Source organism: Aulonocara stuartgranti, assembly GCF_965226115.1.
Source record: "Aulonocara stuartgranti genome assembly, chromosome: 14".
Classification (NCBI taxonomy): domain Eukaryota; kingdom Metazoa; phylum Chordata; class Actinopteri; order Cichliformes; family Cichlidae; genus Aulonocara; species Aulonocara stuartgranti.
The window spans coordinates 15,180,286-15,201,092 of record NC_138950.1 but is presented as its reverse complement, the minus strand read 5'-3'; the positions used below and the strand labels follow the sequence as shown (position 1 = coordinate 15,201,092).

The 20,807-nt window shown below is 41.1% G+C and overlaps 1 protein-coding gene across 1 annotated transcript; it reads left to right on the top strand.

Annotated features, from left to right (window-relative positions):
- Positions 1 to 6,352: 6,352 nt before the first annotated feature.
- Positions 6,353 to 19,600, top strand: LOC309687008 (extracellular calcium-sensing receptor-like; the record flags this gene model as incomplete). The annotated part of the gene is made up of 5 exons (XM_082501677.1): positions 6,353 to 6,462; positions 8,072 to 8,157; positions 8,244 to 8,299; positions 8,460 to 8,583; positions 18,696 to 19,600. The coding sequence occupies exons 1-5, from the start codon at positions 6,431 to 6,433 to the stop codon at positions 19,598 to 19,600; spliced, it is 1,203 nt and encodes a 400-aa protein (XP_082357803.1). The 5' UTR covers positions 6,353 to 6,430.
- Positions 19,601 to 20,807: the final 1,207 nt, after the last annotated feature.

The window sequence follows — 20,807 nt, the reverse complement described above, 5'->3', positions numbered from 1 at the left end:
GGGAGTGCAGAATTATTAGGCAAATGAGTAGTTTGTCCACATCCTCTTCATGCATGTTGTCTTACTCCAAGCTGTATAGGCTCGAAAGCCTACTACCAATTAAGCATATTAGGTGATATGCAACTCTGTAATGAGAAGGGGTGTGGTCTAATGACATCAACACCCTATATCAGGTGTGTATAATTATTAGACAACTTCCATTCCTTTGGCAAAATTGTCATGGTCCTGGGCCATGTGGGCCCAGTATTCTTAGTTTTCATGTATTTTTGTATTTTGTTCTTTATTTAGGCCATGCTTCCTGGGTTGATCTGTTACGTTGTTCCTTATGTGTTTTCCCTTCGTGACTCTTACCCCCTGTGTGCCCCTCTGTGTATTTATGAGCCCTCGTCTCTCTTTGTGCTTTATTCTATGTTTTCCCCAGCCCGTTATGTCTGCGTTCTCCCCGTGCTCTCTCTCCTCCTGTTTGAACCTCTGTGTACTTCCTGCTTTACTTTGCCCATCTCCCATCAGTGTTACGTTCACTCCTGCCGTGTCTTGTTATGATTATCAGTGTCACCTGTGTTCCCCGTGTGCATCCACTTCCCCTGATCTTCCCTCATGTGTATTTAGTCTCTGTGTTTCGTACAGTCTGTGTCGCGTCGTCTGTGTTCTCACCCCCATGTTTTCACGATCAGTCTTTTGTGATCATCTTCGTCTCAGAGTTCTCTTAGTTTGTCACAGTATTAGTTTTCCCAGTTTAGTTATAGTTTAGCCACGCTATCCCTGCTGTGTTTGTATTCCTGGTCTTCAGTCATATTAAAGGCTCGCTTTCTGTTAAACTCACTCCCGTCTACTCACTTGTGTACGCTCCTGGGTCCATTACACACACCACCGCACGACCTGCCTCTGCAGACCGTGACAAAAATGGGTCAAAAGAAGGACTTGACAGGCTCAGAAAAGTCAAAAATAGTGAGATATCTTGCAGAGGGATGCAGCAGTCTCAAAATTGCAAAGCTTCTGAAGCGTGATCATCGAACAATCAAGCGTTTCATTCAAAATAGTCAACAGGGTCGCAAGAAGCGTGTGGAAAAACCAAGGTGCAAAATAACTGCCCATGAACTGAGAAAAGTCAAGCGTGCAGCTGCCAAGATGCCACTTGCCACCAGTTTGGCCATATTTCAGAGCTGCAACATCACTGGAGTGCCCAAAAGCACAAGGTGTGCAATACTCAGAGACATGGCCAAGGTAAGAAAGGCTGAAAGACGACCACTACTGCACAAGACACACAAGCTGAAACGTCAAGACTGGGCCAAGAAATATCTCAAGACTGGTTTTTCTAAGGTTTTATGGACTGATGAAATGAGAGTGAGTCTTGATGGGCCAGATGGATTAGGCCCGTGGCTGGATTGGTAAAGGGCAGAGAGCTCCAGTCCGACTCAGACGCCAGCAAGGTGGAGGTGGAGTACTGGTTTGGGCTGGTATCATCAAAGATGAGCTTGTGGGGCCTTTTCGGGTTGAGGATGGAGTCAAGCTCAACTCCCAGTCCCACTGCCAGTTTCTGGAAGACACCTTCTTCAAGCAGTGGTACAGGAAGAAGTCTGCATCCTTCAAGAAAAACATGATTTTCATGCAGGACAATGCTCCATCACACGCGTCCAAGTACTCCACAGCGTGGCTGGCAAGAAAGGGTATAAAAGAAGAAAAACTAATGACATGGCCTCCTTGTTCACCTGATCTGAACCCCATTGAGAACCTGTGGTCCATCATCAAATGTGAGATTTACAAGGAGGGAAAACAGTACACCTCTCTGAACAGTGTCTGGGAGGCTGTGGTTGCTGCTGCACGCAATGTTGATGGTGAACAGATCAAAACACTGACAGAATCCATGGATGGCAGGCTTTTGAGTGTCCTTGCAAAGAAAGGTGGCTATATTGGTCGCTGATTTTTTTGTTTTTTGTTTTTTGTTTTTGAATGTCAGAAATGTATATTTGTGAATGTGGAGATGTTATATTGGTGTCACTGGTAAAAATAAATAATTGAAATGGGTATATATTTGTTTTTTGTTAAGTTGCCTAATAATTATGCACAGTAATAGTCACCTGCACACACAGATATCCCCCTAAAATAGCTAAAACTAAAAACAAACTAAAAACTACTTCCAAAAACATTCAGCTTTGATATTAATGGGTTTTTTGGGTTCATTGAGAACATGGTTGTTGTTCAATAATAAAATTATTCCTCAAAAATACAACTTGCCTAATAATTCTGCACTCCCTGTAGAGCTGTATGAAAAAAGCTTACATTTGCTAAGACAAAGAGGGAGTCTTCATCTTCCTTGTAATACTTCATCATGAGAAGTATGGCTGCTGTGCCAACCTTGTTGTTGGTCAAAACTCCCTCACTTTCTATCTGCTGGATGAGTGTCCTTATACCAAGGTTCCATTTGAGCTTCTGGGTGGAGAAATAGTTAACAATCCTTCTGCCTTTGGTTACGAGGGCCTGACCTAAGCACTCACTGACATCGATGCCTGTGAGTTTGTAAAAGTGGTTCGAAAGACCTTTCCGAGTAAACAAGAATGGCCACTGCTCCTGAATTTCAACTACTGACAGTGAGGGACAACTGTTGATAAGCTGCCGCTGAGAAATATATGTGATGCACATGAAGTCATCCACATCAGGTCTCTCCACAGCTCCAGGTCCTTCTGAATTAAAAATTGTTAACAAGATGTGTTTCTTTTCCTCTAAAGAAGCTGGCGTTTCCACCTGAGGAAGTTCAACTGGCTGCCAATTTATACAGCCATAGCTATCTGCAAGGCATCTAACTTTTTTATGTGAGGTTGCATTACTGTTGGGACTGCAGTCTTCCTCATTCCTGGTTCTCTTTGTTTGACGAAGTCTATGTGTTGTATTATCTCGATTAACATGTTGAACTCTAGATTTGATGCTTCTTAGTAGTGAATAATATCCACAACCCAGTCTTTCTCCCTTTTCAGTAAAATCTGCAAATGTTTGAGGGTATCTGTTTATAATGATCTTAGCAACCTCTTCACAAGATGCACGTTTAGGGTTTCTGCAGTTAACTTGCATGGCCTCCACAACAATTTCTAACCATACTTCTGTCCTCTGGATGACCTCTGTCTCCTCTTGTGATTGCATGGGACAGTTGGAGTGGAAATCATTCCCAAGCTCCAGAGTAATGGTGTCATTCAAATTCTTTGGTCTGCCATCTAAAAAAAAGAGAGATGGTGTTAGATTCAGTGTCTACTTTTGTTACAGCTGCAAAGATCCTGAAAATCCTCTATGATGCTCTGTATAGTGCTGGTTGGCAAGAGCATTTTAGCCTGCATTTTTAAATGACACAAAGTCAACTGTCTTCTAATAGATTAACTGTGTCCTCTCCTTGTATTATGGCAAATCCTCCAATTTCTTGTTGCCTTGACTGCTGAACTGTCTACTTATGTTTTCGAGAAATATGGCTGGAAAATGATGTTCGGACACTGAAGTATTTAGAGCAACCTTCAAATGGACATAATACTTTCTCCCCCATCTTTGATATGAAATCTGAGAGGGGCACAAAGAGCTGTGAAGTTTTGTGCAGCATACCCACATCCAGGAACTTGACAGCCGAGGTCACCAGTGAACATATAAAACTCCTCCTTAGTGGTCTCCCTTCTTGTTCTGTGATTCCTAGGCATATGTGAATGAAGGCAGAAAATGTTCTGAAAGTGGCAGGGCAGTTCTCAGTTCCACAAGAAAGCCTATAGTTAGCTACATGTTTGTGGCTTTTAACATGCAAACTGAACAATATATATTTGCGTGCACTGATGCCACAAAATTTCGAAATACACATAGTTGCAAAAAGTTCAGTGACCAATTACCTTTCCTAAATGACATATGCAATGCAAAAAGTAAGAGTATTGTCAATAGGGACCAATTCCCAGTTTTTACATGATCAAAATTATTCACAAAAGGCTTCAATAAACAGAAAATGTGTGCCGACAAGAGAGCAGTGCACAAAAATGAAAAGATATTTGAGCTCGACTCTTTAATGGGTTTAACATGACTTAGTCAGCACCCCGCACCGTACAGGTAGTACAAGCACACCTGAAAACACTGACCAGCTAACAGCTTTAAGCATTTGGGCGCAACCTCGGTAGTTCACCGATTCACCTGTTGCAAACGTCCAAGTTTCTATCAAGTCTCATAAATCCATTGGCAACTATTACCTAACTAGTCTCTTGAGTCTCCACATTCATAGATATTGACATTTTTTCTTAGCATTTGACTGAAAATATCCTGGTAGGGTAGCTTGAAAGTCAAAACAAACAGTACTAAGAACGCATTTCTGACTTCTCTCGAATAAGAGAAAAAAACACTTACCTTCAGACTGATTAGCTGGTGTCAATCCAACTTTAATGTGTTCCATGTCAGTCCGTTTTAGGGAAAAAGTGGACGAGCAATTTGGAGTCTAGCAGAGTTATCACGAATAGCATACGATCTTCAGATATAATCCAATCAACCTTGCATTTAACCCGATTGAACATCCAGTTAACTCTGACTACTTCTAAGTTGCACATGTTAACCATCAATAGTTGATGGTTATGTTGTTCTCCTGCTTTGCAGCTTTGTTTGAGTCTGAATTGCGACTTAAACGTGCAAAACTTGAGAAACAGATCAATATTTTCCTCTTGTTGTTATTTAATGGTGGTTGGCAACCAGCGAAAGGAGCATTAACCACCTCGAGCAATATTTTCTATCCCCATTGTTGTTTTGAAAGTGAATACCCGACGTGTGTGTCATACGTCACGTTGTACGTCAGGTGAAGGTGTGGTGTCGGCTATCGCACCTGTCGCATTACAAAGCTTCAAAAACGTAACAATCGCTTTAAAAACACAACCCAACACGCTAAACATGAACAAACATAAACACCCGTGTTACATTATCACGTATATCCAGGACATCTCTTCTGAACCAAGACGAAGTGGTGCTACAAAGGAATTATTTGTTTAGGAGAGTGCATTTAATAGCAGTCTGGCCTGCCACAAAATGCACCGCTAAAAATACAGTTTCTGCTTGTCCCAGAATTTATTAATTTTGAGAGTGAAGTTGTAGGACTGATGCTGGTTAGTGGTGTAAGTTTCATGGATGTGACACCTTAACTTGAGTAAAATGATGACCAGAGCATATTATTAGGTTAGTTCACTGTAGTTAGGCAGAGGTGTCTTAAAAAGTACCACCTTATACAAACCAAATGAAGGTCCAGTATAAGAAAGAATAAGAAGAGAACAAAGGAACACCCTGCTAAATGAAGTCATTTTTAAACATTACTCTAAATGTAGCCATTAGTTTTTGTTGCTGGCCATACAAAAAATAAGTATACTTCAATTATATTTCCCAAGTATACCTTACCTAGTACGTATACTAATAATGCTTCTTGGGATTATATTGGCCCCCGTTTTAGTACATAACAGTATTCTTGAAATTAACTTTTAGATGTACTTTTTGTTCACCATAAATGTACTAGCATAATGTCATAATGTCTACAAGAGTATAATTAAATATACTCGACTCTATCACAATACTAACCTTACAGTATTAATAATGTTTCACATTGTTTGAATAAACAAATACATTTATTAATATATGAGGTTCCATTCAGTTCAAGGAATTAAATTTTAGTGTGGCTGTAACTTACTCCTTCAGTTAAAAATTACGCTGTATATTGTAGTTTATATGTTATACTACTTTCACAGTGAATCGCATTTTATAGTAATACACTCTGAATGAGGATTTAAGTAATTACTCTTAGATCTACAGTAGAAAACAACAGAAATCCGGATGGTGTAATAGTAATCTCAGTAACATCACCAATTGTTACATTTGCTGTATTTTACAGCTGTTTCCATGGGTACGGTGAGTTACCGTAAAAATAATGTAATCTCATGGAATTTTCCCACAATTACATGCAAATTACAGTACTAAACTGCAAACATCCTTTAGAGTTTTTTACTGTTGATTTTGCAGTACTAAGCTATGGAAATTACTGCAAAGGCTAACAGTGTATCGTTATTTTCTGTATATGAACCAACATTAAATTGCAAATTTGGGCGAGTCCCTCCGTTTGCTGAACCTGTACATCAAATGGGAATGATCTGTCTCTATTCTATTTTTTCTTTTGCTGCACCAAAAGGTATAAATACCTTCATCTACATTGTGGTGCTTTAATGCTACTAAGAGTTTAGCTCAAGAAATGACATCGACACAGAGATTGCCAGAGCATGGATGGGCATTTCTGCATCTGTTGTTGGTGGCATCTCTCTCTCATGCTGAGGAGCCAGTGTGCAGGCAGCGAGGAGATCCTGAGAACCCACTGCTGTCTAAGAATGGGGATATTATATTGGGTGCTATCTTTTCTTTTCACACAAGCTGGAAAGACAGAAGAGATTCCTACATGAACCAACCTCTGCCACTACAATGTATCAGGTAAATGACACAATACAAATCAATTTACATTTAAGGAATCTGTTGGCTATCAAAAGAGGAGTAAAATGTATTTTGATTTTCTCAGTTATTTCATTTCCTTCCATTGAATGCTTTAATTTGAAATGCTTTTTTTTATATTTTGAGATTTATCCAGATTATTTATGTCTGCTTTAAGAAACACAATGCAATGCAAATTAATCATAATTGTCTCAATTAAGTTTAAATTTCAGAGATTTGCAGTTTGCCCAGGCTATGCTTTTTGCCATTGAGGAGATTAATAACAGTACAGACCTACTGTCAGGACTCTCTGTGGGTTATAAAATCTATGATAATTGTGGATCTGTTGCCAGAAGTGTAGGAGTTACATTAGCTTTGGCTAATGGTAATGAAAATGTGTCTGTACCATCCAAGACATCATGTACCAGACCTGCACATGTGCAGGCCATTATAGGAACAACATCTTCTTCTACAACCGTAGCAGTAGCTACTGTCATTGGACCTTTTTTTATTCCAGTGGTGGGTATTATATATATTTGCCTGGTGCATCTTATGTACAAGTACCGAGTAGAATTGTTCTTTTTGTAATTTTGCATTATATTTGAACGTTTTATTTTTAACAGTTTCATCTTTTTTCATTCTGTGTCTTTTTCATTTATATTTTTTTATTTTTAATTCTAGATTAGTCACTTTGCCACATGTGCTTGTCTCAGTGACAAAACCAAGTACCCATCCTTCCTCAGAACAATACCCAGTGACTACTACCAGAGCAGAGCCCTGGCCCATTTGGTCAAGTATTTTGGATGGACTTGGGTTGGAGCTATCAGATCCAATAATGATTATGGAAATAATGGCATGGCCACATTCACAGAAACTGCACAGCAGCTGGGCATCTGTCTGGAGTATTCTGTATCTTTTTTTAGGACAGATCCATATGTGAAAATACAAAAGATAATTGAAATTATAAAGGCTTCAACCTCCAGGGTGATTGTTGCATTCCTTGCCCGCGCAGATTTTAATGTGCTTCTACATGAGTTTTCATACCATAACTTATCTGGGTACCAGTGGGTAGGCAGTGAGTCTTGGATATTTGATTCACAAACAGCAGAAATGGATATGCATCACATACTGGATGGTGCCATTGGTGTTTCCATTCCCAAAGCACATGTCACTGGCCTGAGAGAGTTCATACTGAATAAGAAGCCAATTAATCCATCTAATAATGAATTGTTTACTGAGTTCTGGGAGACAACATTTAGTTGTAAATTCAAGGAGTTGAAGTCATCAGCAGACATTCAGAGAGAGTGTACTGGACATGAAGATATGACTGGAGTTCAAAATAACTTCATTGACATGTCTCTCATGCCTATCTTTAACAATGTCTACAAAGGAGTGTATGCAGTGGCCCATGCACTTCACAATATCCTCAGCTGTAATAAAACATGTAACAAAAATGTGCAGCTAGATCCATTTATGGTGAGCTTTTTGCTAATTTACATGACAGTGTTCACATTAAGATTTTTAATTAAAAATTGATTCTTGCATATTTTTCAGTCAGTAGGTGTGTAATATCTTTGTCATGCTATGAATTGAATTATGACATACTTCTTAGGTTCTGCAACACATACGAAAGATCCATTTCACAACTAAGGAAGGAGATGAAGTTTACTTTAATGAGAATGGAGATCCAGCAGCAAAGTATGACATTATAAACTGGCAGCCAAGAGAAAACGGCGTTGTGGAGTTTGTCATAGTTGGTCTTTATGATATATCATTAACTACAGAGAAACAGCTAAAACTGCAAAACAAGTCTTTAATTTGGGCAAGAAACTCAAAGCAGGTAAGCTATCATACAATTCCTTTTTTATTGTATGTATATGTACTTAAATTGTTTATTTTGGTTTTAATGCTTCAAAATTAAGAAATCGTTTGACATAGAACACCATAGACACAATTTTTTCTCAGTGTCTATACACGGTTAAATGTTCTTGATCATTCAGGTGCCTGTGTCAGTTTGCAATGAGAAATGTCCCCCAGGAACACACAAGGTACTCCAGAAAGGAAGGCCTGTTTGCTGCTATGACTGTATAAGATGTGCAGAGGGAGAAATCAGCAACGTTACAGGTGCGGTGATATTTCATTCTAACTTTGGTGCATTACAAAGCAAAGTTATGTATGTAGGAACGCCATACGAGAACTATTTAAGCATTTTGATGAATGTTTTTATGCAGAGATAATCTCCATCTAGATTGCCTGATTGAAATATTTAAAAATATTTAACACATTGCCACAGAATAGTATATATGTTTGCATTTGTTATTACAGCTCACTTATAAAGTGATAACCACTTAATATCGAAGTAATATCATGGTAGCATAATATAATAATAAAATGCTGACATTTATGTAAATGGATAGTAAGTCCCAAAATCTAGGGGTAATAATGTGGAACTACAGCTTGGTAAAAAAGTGGAAATAGTAGGGTAACAAGGCAGAAACAAGAATGTAATAATATGGTACTTTCTAATTTATTAGCACTCAATTACTGTTTGAGTGTTTGTGTAATAATCAGGAAACAGAGCTGCAAAATGCAAAACTGCCTGTTTCTATCTAATAACATATTAATAATCACACTTAAAGAATAGTAATGACTACCAGGAAACACCTTTTGCGTTTTTCAATTCAATTCAATGCCAAATCAAAACAATAGTAATCTCAAGCCACTTTACATTATAAGGTAGGCCCTAGAACAATGCATACAGAGAAAAACCCCAACAATCACATGGCCCCCTATGAACAAGCACTTTGGTGACAGTGGGAAGGAAAACCACCTTTTTAACAGGAAGAAACCTCTGGAAGAACCAGGCTCAGGGAGGGGCGGTTGGGGTGAGAGAAGGAAGACAGGATAAAAGATAAGCTGTGGAGAAGAGCCTGAGATTAATAACAAGTATGATTCAATGTAGAGAGGTCTATTAACACATAGGGAGTGAGAAAGGTAACTGAAGAAGAACTACTCAATGCATCATTGGAATCCCCAAGCAGCCTACACCTATTTCAGCATAGGTAAGGGAGGACTCAAGGTCACGAGATGCAGCCCTAACTATATGCAAAAAGGAAAGTTTTAAGCCTAATCTTAAGAGTAGAGATAGTGTCTGTCTCCTGAATCCAAACTGGAAGCTGGTTCTATAGAAGGTGGTTTCAGGGGCCTGAAAACTGAATACTCTCCCTCCCATTCTATTTTTAATTATCCATCCATCCATCTTCATCCGCTTTATCCGAGGCCGGGTCGCGGGGGCAGCAGCCTAAGCAGAGAGGCCCAGACCTCCCTCTCCCCAGCCACCTCCTCCAGCTTATCCGGGGGAACACCAAGGCGTTCCCAGGCCAGCCAAGAGATATAATCTCTCCAGCGTGTCCTGGGTCTGTCCTGGGGCCTCCTCCCGGTGGGACATGCCCGGAACACCTCACCTAGGAGGCGCCCATGAGGCATCCTTGTCAGATGCCCGAACCACCTCAGCTGGCTCCTTTCGATGTTGAGCAGCAGCGGCTCTACTCTGAGCCCCTCCCGGATGGCCGAACTTCTCACCCTATCTCTAAGGGAGAGGCCAGCCACCCTTCGGAGGAAGCTCATTTCTGCCACTTATATCCGCGATCTTGTTCTTTCGGTCACTACCCACAGCTCGATAGGTGAGGGTAGGGACGTAGATCGACCGGTAAATTGAGAGCTTCGCTTTTATACTCAGCTCCCTCTTCACCACGACGGACCGGTGCAGCGTCCGCATTACTGCAGCTGCAGCCCCAATCCGTCTGTCAATCTCTGGCTCCCTTCTCCCATCACTCGCGAACAAGACCCCGAGATACTTGAACTCCTCCACTTGGGGCAGGAACTCATCCCCGATCCTTTTCCGGCTGAGAACCATGGCCTCAGATTTGGACGTGCTGATCCTCATTATTGCTGCTTCACACTCGGCTGCGAACCGTTCCAGTGCGAGCTGGAGGCCCCCACCCAATGAAGCCAACAGAACCACATCATCCGCAAAAAGCAGAGATGAGATTCTGAGGCCACCAAAGTGAAAGCCCTCCGCCACTTGGCTGCGCCTAGAAATCCTGTCCATAAAAATTATGAACAGAACCGGTGACAAAGGGCAGCCCTGGCGGAGCCCATCACCCACCGGGAACGAGTCCGACTTATTGCCGGCAATGCGATCCAAGCTCTTGCAACGGTTGTATATGGATCGAATGGCCCGTAGCAATGGGCCAGACACCCCATACTCCCGCAACACCTTCCACAGGACACCCCAAGGGACACAGTCGAATGCCTTCTCCAAGTCCACAAAACACATGTAGACTGGTTGGGCAAACTCCCATGCACCCTCAAGTATCCTTGAGAGGATAAAGAGCTGGTCCAGTGTTCCGCGACCAGGACGAAAACCGCATTGTTCCTCCTGTATCTGAGGTTCGACTAGCGGACGAACTCTCCTTTCCAGCACCCTGGCATAGACTTTCCCAGGGAGGCTGAGGAGTGTGATCCCCCTGTAGTTGGAACACACCCTCCGGTCTCCCTACTTAAAGATGTGGACCACCACCCCGGTCTGCCAGTCCAGGGGTACTGCCCCTGATCTCCACGCAACATTGTAGAGGCATGTCAACCGGGACAGCCCTACAACATCCAGAGCCTTCAGGAACTCGGGGCGGACCTCATCAACACCAGGGGCTCTGCCACCAAGGAGTTGTTTAACTGCCTCAGTGACCTCGCCCCCGGAAATTGGCGAGTCATTCCCCTCATCCCCAGACTCTGCTTCCTCCTCAGAAGACATGTCAGTGGGATTAAGGAGGTCCTCAAAGTATTCCTTCCACCGCCTAACAATTTTCTCAGTCGACGTCAGCAGCACTCCGCCAGCACTATACACAGTGTAGGTAGAGCACCACTTTCCCCTCCCGAGACGCCTGACGGTTTGCCAGAATCTCTTCGAGGCAGTCCGAAAGTCTTTTTCCATGGCCTCTCCGAACTCCCCCCACACCCGAGTTTTTGCTTCAGCCACTGCCCAAGCCACATTCCGCTTGGCCTGTCGATACCTGTCGGCTGCCTCCGGAGTCCCACAGGCTAACCAAGCCCGATAGGACTCCTTCTTCAGCCTGGTGGCTCCCTTCACCTCTGGTGTCCACCATTTGGTTTGGGGATTACACCACGGTAGGCACTAACCACCTTGCGGCCGCAGCTCAATGCAGCAGCTTCGGCAATGGGGACGCTGAACATGGTCCATTTGGACTCAATGTCCCCAGTCTCCCTCGGAATGCTGTTGAAGCTCTGCCGGAGATCTCGCAGACTGGGGCCTCTGCTAGACGTTCCCAGCACACCCTCACTACGCGTTTAGGTGCACCGGGTCTGTCCAGCGTCCTCCCCCGCCACCTGATCCAACTCACCACCAGGTGGTGATCAGTTGACAGCTCAGCCCCTCTCTTTACCCAAGTGTCCAGAACATATGGTCACAGGTGTGGTGATACGATTACAAAATCGATCATCAACCTACGGCCTAGAGCGTCCTGGTGCCACGTGCACTTATGGACACTCTTATGTTCGAACCAGGTGTTCGTTATGGCCAAACTGTGATTTGCACAGAAATCCAATAACAAAACATCGCTCGGGTTCAGATCAGGGAGGCCGTTCCTCCCAATCACACCCCTCCAGGTCTCGCTGTCGTTACTCACATGAGCATTGAAGTCTCCCAGCAGGACAACAGAACTCTCCCCCCCCCCCCAGGGACTCTAAGAATGCTGGGTACTCTGAACTGCCACTCGGCGCATAAGCGGTCAGGACCCGTTCCCCGACACAGGGGAACGGGTTACAGGCGCAGGGAACAAACCCTCTCATCCACCGGGAAAAACCCCAACATACCGGCAGCAAGCCAAGGGGATATTAAATTGGAATTAATTAATTAAATAAAGATATGACACATGTAATTAATTAATTATTGACACATTTAATTAATTATTTATGTATTTCACATTTTAATTAATTATTGACACATGTAATTAATTAATTATTGACACATTTAATTAATTATTTATGTATTTCACATTTTAATTAATTATTGACACATTTAATTAATTATTGACACATTTAATTAATTATTTAATGATATATTTATTTATTTCATTTTGGCAGTCCTGGCGCCTGGCTCTCATCATGAAAAAATTTTATCTGTCAGCCTCACCCATCAAACTCAGGGGGCGGGGTTAACGCTGATCGAGTCAAAACCATTGCTTTGGCCTGGTGGCCATTGTTTCTAGCACACAACAACCGGCACGTGGAAGCTAACAGAACTGAACTTTGAAAAACCCTGTTTGTGTGTCACCAAATACCGTTTTAATATTTTTTTAGCCGAGAATGTAGTGGTTTAATCTTCATGTGTTTGGTCGGTTTGTCAAGATACAGCCTCTTTGCAAAAGTGCTTCGATGATGTCGGAGATGTCTGCCCAGTCTCACGGCAAAGCGTGGGATAGACCCGCTCGCCTCGCAAGCAATCCCACCGACAAAGCGCAGGCCCCAGTACACAGCTGTAGTAACCCCCGCTGACTTCTTTTACTGAGGTCATATTTATCGGTGTTTTATTTCCTGAAGTTCTTATGTGTCCTACGTGTTTCAGTCGCCAATTCTGAATTATAACTAACATTAAAAAAATGTTTAAGGAGGAGAGAGAGCAAATAAATCTGTTTAACATCTGATCTTTGGGTTTTTGTTCAGTAATCAGCGTGACCTGTGTATAAACGCATAAAAGAGATAACGTTGGTGTTTCTGTCATGTAGTAACTGCTGGCTTTAACTGTACAAAGGTTGTTCGACGCTATGAAACACATACAGACTTCATGATGTTCGGCTAATATTTTTATTGTGAATATTAATCATGAGGGTAAACGGCCCTGTACACCACGGAGCGAGGTCAGCATATCCACGATATCCTCAGCTCCATGAGTTAACACAAAGTTTCCCAGCTGACTATCTAACTGCCAACTATTCCAGAGACGTGAAAATATACAGCATAAAGAAAAGTGCAAGAGACTCAGCAGCAGATTAGAATAACAGTTATAGATTTAATAAATCACCAAATGAATCCAAGAAACGAGCAAACCTGTTCCGACAATTTGAGTTTGTATTCCCTCAGCTGCAGACTCGCTGCTGTTTAAATGTTTGAAAAGGAAGATTAGATATAAACAAATGTGAGGCAAGCACGTATAGTGGCTGTGTCCTGTTTTAAGATCATACATGTAAAATTGTTGTCTGACCTCCGTCGATCCAGCCGCTCAGAGTCCGTGGTTACCATGGTTACTGCATAAGCAGCTATAATGTTAACAGCTGGCACTGAGAAAACCTACCGGCAGCATGGGTGTTTATGTTTTTCATTGCAAAAGAACTGTCTGAATGGTTAACTGAAGTTAACTTGGATAAATTATAGTTAAGGAGTATCACAGATAACGCCTACGTCAGCTGTGTGACTGTTCACCACTACACTGAAATCAGCAGGCTATTACTGAAATACACGTGCTATATCATAAACTATGATATAAATAGGGAGGTCCTATTAACATGTTTAGTTTTAAAGGACACCTTCCTGCCTTTAGTCTCCTTCATGAGCAGTATTAGTTTTCTTCTAACATCCAGAAGTCTGCACGATGTGTTTCATAGTTTGTAACAAGCCTTTGACAGGTAAACATAACATGACCGAAAAAGCCAAAAAAAAAAAAAAAAAGAGAGAGAGTGTTGACATAAGAAGAGAAAATGCTCTCAATAATGGGGACAGGCAAATGGTTTATTTATGTTTGATGTGTTTTTATTACTCCCTAAATATCGTCGGTGAAGTTCGCCATGCATGTCAGATTTTCCTGCGCATTTTTATATCTCTGCCAACAGAGAGAGAAAAAAAATCACATTCTAACAGACAGCTGGTGCTTAGAATACAGTTGAATAACTATTAAAAATCAGATGATATTTAGATGATAGTTCAGTCTAACACATGTGCCAGTGAACCATTAAACGTCTGTGAAACTATGCAGTTATGAAACATAACTCTAACCCCAGCCAAACCGATTTGCTCAGTTGTAAATAAAACAGCGAAGTAAACGTGACCCGACAGACAGAACCTGAGTGAATGAAGTCCAGCGTTTAACCACTGAGAGCTAAAACTCAGCTGAGGTTTCAAAGCTGTGTGATTGGACATCAGCCGCTGATAAAGCTGGCTCGCCTATAAAGTGCTCTGTAAGGAAAAATGTCTGTGAAGGTTCTCAGTCATCCAGGTCATCGTAGTCAAAGGAGCTTGCAAAGAAAAGCGTCTGGACTTCTTTAAGTTGCTTGAAGACGTTTCACCTCTCATCCGAGAAGCTTCTTCAGTTCTAAGGGTCAAATGGTGGAGAGTCCCAGATATAAACCTAGTGGGAGAAACCCCCCACAGAGGGACAAAAGGACCCCCTGATGATCCTCTAATCGCCTGAGCCAAGGTGTGTAACTGGGTGTGGGTCCCAATCAGCCAGAGTTTCGGGTGTGTTCATTGTGAAACCTGGCCCCACCTTATCATGCGAATTCCTGAGGGCAGATGGCCCAGGATGTGAGTGGGCGTTAAGGCGTCTGGGAAGGGATCTCAAAACTGGATTATAGATGGCAGAGAGTTGGTGTCGTAAACCCCCGCCTCTGTTCAAAGATGGTCGCTCACAGTGGACATAGATGGCTTCTTTCACTCCTCTTTCAAACCATCTGTCCTCCCTGTCCAAAATGTGAACATTGGCATCCTCGAAAGAGTGTCCTTTATCCTTAAGATGCAGATGGACTGCTGAGTCTTGTCCTGTGGAGGTGGCTCTTCTGTGTTGTGCCATGCACTTGTGAAGTGGCTGTTTGGTCTCTCCAATGTAGAGGTCTGAGCATTCCTCGCTGCACTGTACAGCATACACCACATTGTTAAGTTTGTGTTTTGGCGTTTTGTCTTTCGGGTGAACCAGTTTTTGTCTGAGCGTGTTGCTGGGTCTGAAATATACTGGGATGTCATGCTTGGAGAAAACTCTCCTGAGTTTCTCTGATACACCGGCTACATAGGGGATGACAATGTTGTTGCGTCTGTCCTTCTTATCCTCCCTCGCTGGTGTCTGGTCTTCTTTTCTGTGCCTCTTTGCTGACTTTAAGAACGCCCATTTAGGATAGCCGCACGTTTGGAGTGCTTCCTTTACATGTGTGTGTTCCTTCTTTTTTCCTTCAGGCTTAGAGGGAACATGTTCTGCCCGGTGGTGTAGGGTCCTAATTACTCCAAGTTTGTGTTCCAAAGGGTGATGGGAGTCAAAGAGGAGGTACTGGTCCGTGTGTGTGGGCTTCCGGTAAACTTCGATGTTGAGTTTGCCGTTCTCTTCAATGTGCACAGCACAGTCCAGGAAAGGCAAACAATTGCCCTTTGTGTCTTCCCTGGTGAACTTGATGTTTTTATCCACAACGTTAATGTGCGCAGTGAAGGATTCCACTTCTTGTGTCTTGATTTTGACCCAGGTGTCGTCCACGTATCTGTACCAGTGGCTGGGTACTCTTCCTTAGCAGCAGGTGTTAAACAGCTGACAGGTGAGGAGGGGGATGCATGCAGGTAAACTGAGGGTCTGTTGAGCTGATCGCTGGTTTCGTGAGAAAAATGTCAGCTCGTTCTTTATGTTACAGAAGCACAGAGACACAAGACCAGGCGGAAAGAGACAATCGTTCGGTGAAAATGAGAATCTGCGAATGCAACATGTGGAACACGGAGAGTGGAATATGTAAACAAACCGGTTAACGTAACCCCCTGGGTGCACTCTGCATGCTAATTGTTAGCAGAGCTAGTAAAATCTCTGAAAACATCTGAGCACTTTTGCAAACATGTTCTATGTTGACAACCTGACCAGACGTATGGCGCGACATTCGCGGCTAAAACACTGTTAAAAGTGTAGCTGGTGACAGAAAAACGGGGTATTTTAAAACTACTCCACCACCATTGCTGCCTGTGATTTGATCTGCATTCTGGGATACCTGGCTGCCCCAAGTCTACACAAGCAATCGATTATCTAGGATCGACCTGTTTTGACTTACTTTGCACGGCAACCAATCAAATGTTAGAGAAGCTGCATGGGCAGCGTTAACCCCGCCCCCTGAGTTTGATGGGTGAGGCTGACAGATAAAATTATTTCATGATGAGAGCCAGGCACCAGGACTGCCAAAATGAAATAAATAAATATATCATTAAATAATTAATTAAATGTGTCAATAATTAATTAAAATGCGAAATACATAAATAATTAATTAAATGTGTCAATAATTAATTAATTAAATGTGTCAATAATTAATTAAAATGTGAAATACATAAATAATTAATTAAATGTGTCAATAATTAATTAATTACATGTGTCATAACTATTTATTTAATTAATTAATTCCAATTTTAATTAATTATTGACACATTTAATTAATTATTTAATGGTGTATTTAATTAATTCATTATGGCAGTCCTGGCGTTCCATAAGCTTGAAGGCCTACATAGCAAATTATTAGAGATAGGTTGATCATATTTAAGATTGACACATTAATTAATAGCAGGACTTCTTTGTGCAGTCTTGTATGAATGCAGTCAGGAAGACATGTTGATGGTTTGGAGGAATTAATTACTGAAGTTAACTAAGAAAGATCAATTGAAGAAAAAGATTCTAAAGACTTTCTAATATGTTATTAAACAGAAAGGCAGTTTTGCATTTTGTATTTCTGTTTCTGCTTATTACACAGAAACTACCACCAGTAATTGAGTGGTATTACTTACAAATGCCGAGCTGTAATAAAAAGTGCTGCCATAGAAAACTATGTATTATTAGAAAGAGAGATACATGTTTGATCTTGTAACACAGAGGTTCCCAAAGTGGGGGACATGCCTAAGAAATACCGCAGTGTCATTGCGGTATGAATTTTTTAAAAAAAGAACGCTTGGACACTGCTAGCATAATGGACAGGTTTTTGACAGGGCTCCCACAGAAACGCAAAGCAGAAGATGAAGCATCGCAAAATATGCTTCCAAACCAACTTCCCAACCCAAAGACTAGAAAATATGATGAAGCATATCTTACCTTTGGCTTCACCTGCACAAGTGCGAAGGTAGGTCTCCCTGACAGAATTTGTTTCCCATGCGTCGGGAGCATGCGCTGGGCTTTCCAAATCAAGGACAAACAGTATCCCACAGTTGTTTATGTTTTTAAAACCATTTTGCATAGAGGCATTTTTTGAAAAATGTATTGATAGCTATGTTGAATATTATTACACAGGAAGAAAAACAGCTACACGTAAAATAATTACATTCTGACGCCTCTGCCTTTCTAAATGGAGGGACAGTAACTGTGTGTGTATATGTAAGCATGTAACAACTGCAGATAGTAAGATTAACAGTATTTTGTCTCTATTCGCCATTGTAGAAATTCATCTCATGTAAACAAGAACATGGCGCACAGCGTGATGTCAAAAAAGGCAAATACCTTTGATGTTGCGTGAAAACTGAGTTTTTGAAAATCTCCAACCTGACAGGAGTTTTTAAAAATCTCAGTTTGCGGTGATCCGAAACGCCGTTTACCTGTGGACAAAAGCTCCATGCATAAATGCATAAAAAACCTGCTTTTTCAAAAATATCCGTGTATGTGTGGACGTAGCGTAAAAGAGTTAAAAGTTCATTTTATTGCTACCTATAATTTATTGCACTTTAATGTATTTGTTTGTTTACTAAATATTTGAGGTGTGAAATAAACTGCAATTGAGTTTGAAAACAAAAAATATGGGTGTGTGTGGTTAGAGGATCTATTTGTGCTGGGGGATGGGGTTTAGGTGGGGGGGGGGGGGGGGGGCAAAATTTTCTTGTAAAACAAAGGGGGGTGCCTAGCAAAAAAAACTTTGGGAACCACTGTTGTAACAGGATGTATTATGTAAAATTGTGTATCTTTCTGCCTTTGTGCTTGCTACTAAATATTTAGAATTATTTGCACATTGCTTCTAAAATGCAAAGGACAAGTATACCACATTCATAAACTCTGATGAATGCTCTAGAAGTTATATCTTTAAATCGTCATTTGATCACAAAACAGTGTGGCAGCCATTCAATAATAATGTTGTTTATGCACTTCTAATTCAACACCAGTAGAATATATCATAGCAGAGGCATAAAAAATTGTATTCATTAAGTGTAACATCTGCTTCAATATTAATTTCCAGATTCTATCACCTGTGTGAGATGTCTACCTGAGTTTTGGTCAAATGAAAGAAGAGATGCCTGTATAAAGAAGGAAGCAGTGTTTCTGTCATATGAAGAAATTATGGGAGCACTGCTCACTGCAGCATCTTTATTTGGGGCATGCATGACAATTATTGTGATACTCATTTTCTTCAAGTATAGGAAAACTCCTATTGTCAGGGCAAACAACTCTGAACTGAGCTTCCTGCTGCTCTTCTCCTTAATTCTGTGCTTCCTGTGTTCTCTGACCTTCATTGGTCAGCCCTCTGATTGGTCCTGTATGCTCCGACATGTAGCATTTGGCATCACCTTTGTCCTCTGTATCTCTTGTCTTCTGGGAAAAACAATAGTTGTTTTAATGGCCTTCAGAGCTACACGTCCAGGTAGTAATGTTAAAAAATGGTTTGGGCAGACACAGCAGAGACTCTGTGTTACAGCATTCACTCTTATACAAGTTAATATTTGTATCATCTGGTTAACAACTTCTCCTCCTTTTCCGTTTAAGAATTTTAAGGAAATCAAAGATAAAATCACTTTAGAGTGTGCCCTCGGCTCAGCTGTAGGCTTTTGGGCTGTTCTTGGTTATATAGGACTTCTGGCTATTTTATGTTTTATTTTTGCATTTTTAGCTCGAAAACTACCCGATAATTTCAATGAGGCCAGGTTTATCACTTTCAGCATGCTGATATTCTGTGCAGTGTGGATTACATTTATCCCAGCATATGTTAGCTCTCCTGGGAAGTTCAGTGTTGCTGTAGAAATATTTGCTATACTTGCTTCCAGTTTTGGACTGCTAATTTGCATCTTCATACCCAAATGTTATATCATCTTACTGAAACCAGAAAATAATACAAAAAAACATATTATGGGGAAGAAGGCACCATAGTCACTTTCAAAACTGAATGCAGTAAAATGGAATTTTAATGTTATTATTATTTTTACATAATTGGGTCATCATCCTTTCAGAATATAAATAAGCTGCCAGCAGGATATAGTCCATTGATACTGGCTTTGTAGAAACTGCTTCTTCTTTCTGATGCATTTTCATTACTTACTTTGTAATTTACTCAAACAAAAAAAAAAAACATACCAAGTGACTGATAGCTAAAGGTTATTGAGTCATTCACACATTCATCATGACGTGCTTTTATTTTGTTCTGTCAAACTCTGGAAATTTGTTATTTGAATGACATGCCACTGCAGATAAAATTAGTAAGAGTATGTATTATTCTGTAACCTGTTCATTCTCCATATCAAGAGGCCTCCAACCACTGTTGAATTTTAGTGTGCAGCACAGTCTTGATTACAGTAGTTGCTTTGCTTTGTCCATGTATGCGTTTTATGCATGATTCTCAAAGAGCAGCTACACATAGATACATGGCTAATGAAATCAGAAAAGTTTAACTTTTTTCTCTTAATTTAATGATAATAGCAATAACAGTTAAGCTCTTCCTTGATATAAGATCAGAACAAAATACAGTCCCAAACGCATAGAAATAGCTGCGTTTTCAAAAATACCCATGTAGGTGTGGACACAGCGTAAAAGAGTTAGTAGTTTATTTTATTACTGTAATTTATTGCAGATTACTTGTACAGTGGAACCCCAACTTACGAATACCCCATTTAGCGAAAAATTCAAGTTACGAAGGCACTTAACGGCAATATTTCTGCCCGTGTTACGGCAAAATGCCCGCGTAACGAAATCCGCTGGCTCTGATTGGCTGAGCCCAGAATGCCTGCAGTTAGCAATTAGCCTATAGCCTATCGTTCACTCAAAAGGCGCAATGGGTGCTTCGACTTATGAAAATTTTCGACTTACGAAAGACCCTCAGGAACGAATTAATTTCGTAAGTCAGGGTTCCACTGTATAATATATGGTACTCTATACGATGAGATATTAGAGTAAATACAAAAACAGTAAATATACAAAAAAATTCTGCTGGTGTAAAATGTCTAAAAAACCTCTAAACTGCTAATCATTTACTGTTGCCTTTCTGCTGGCAACAGAATCGGTCTCCCAAGTAGATTGGGAGACAGATTCTAGCTAATTAAGGTGGACATTAAACTCTAAAAAGCTGTCATACTGCCCCTAG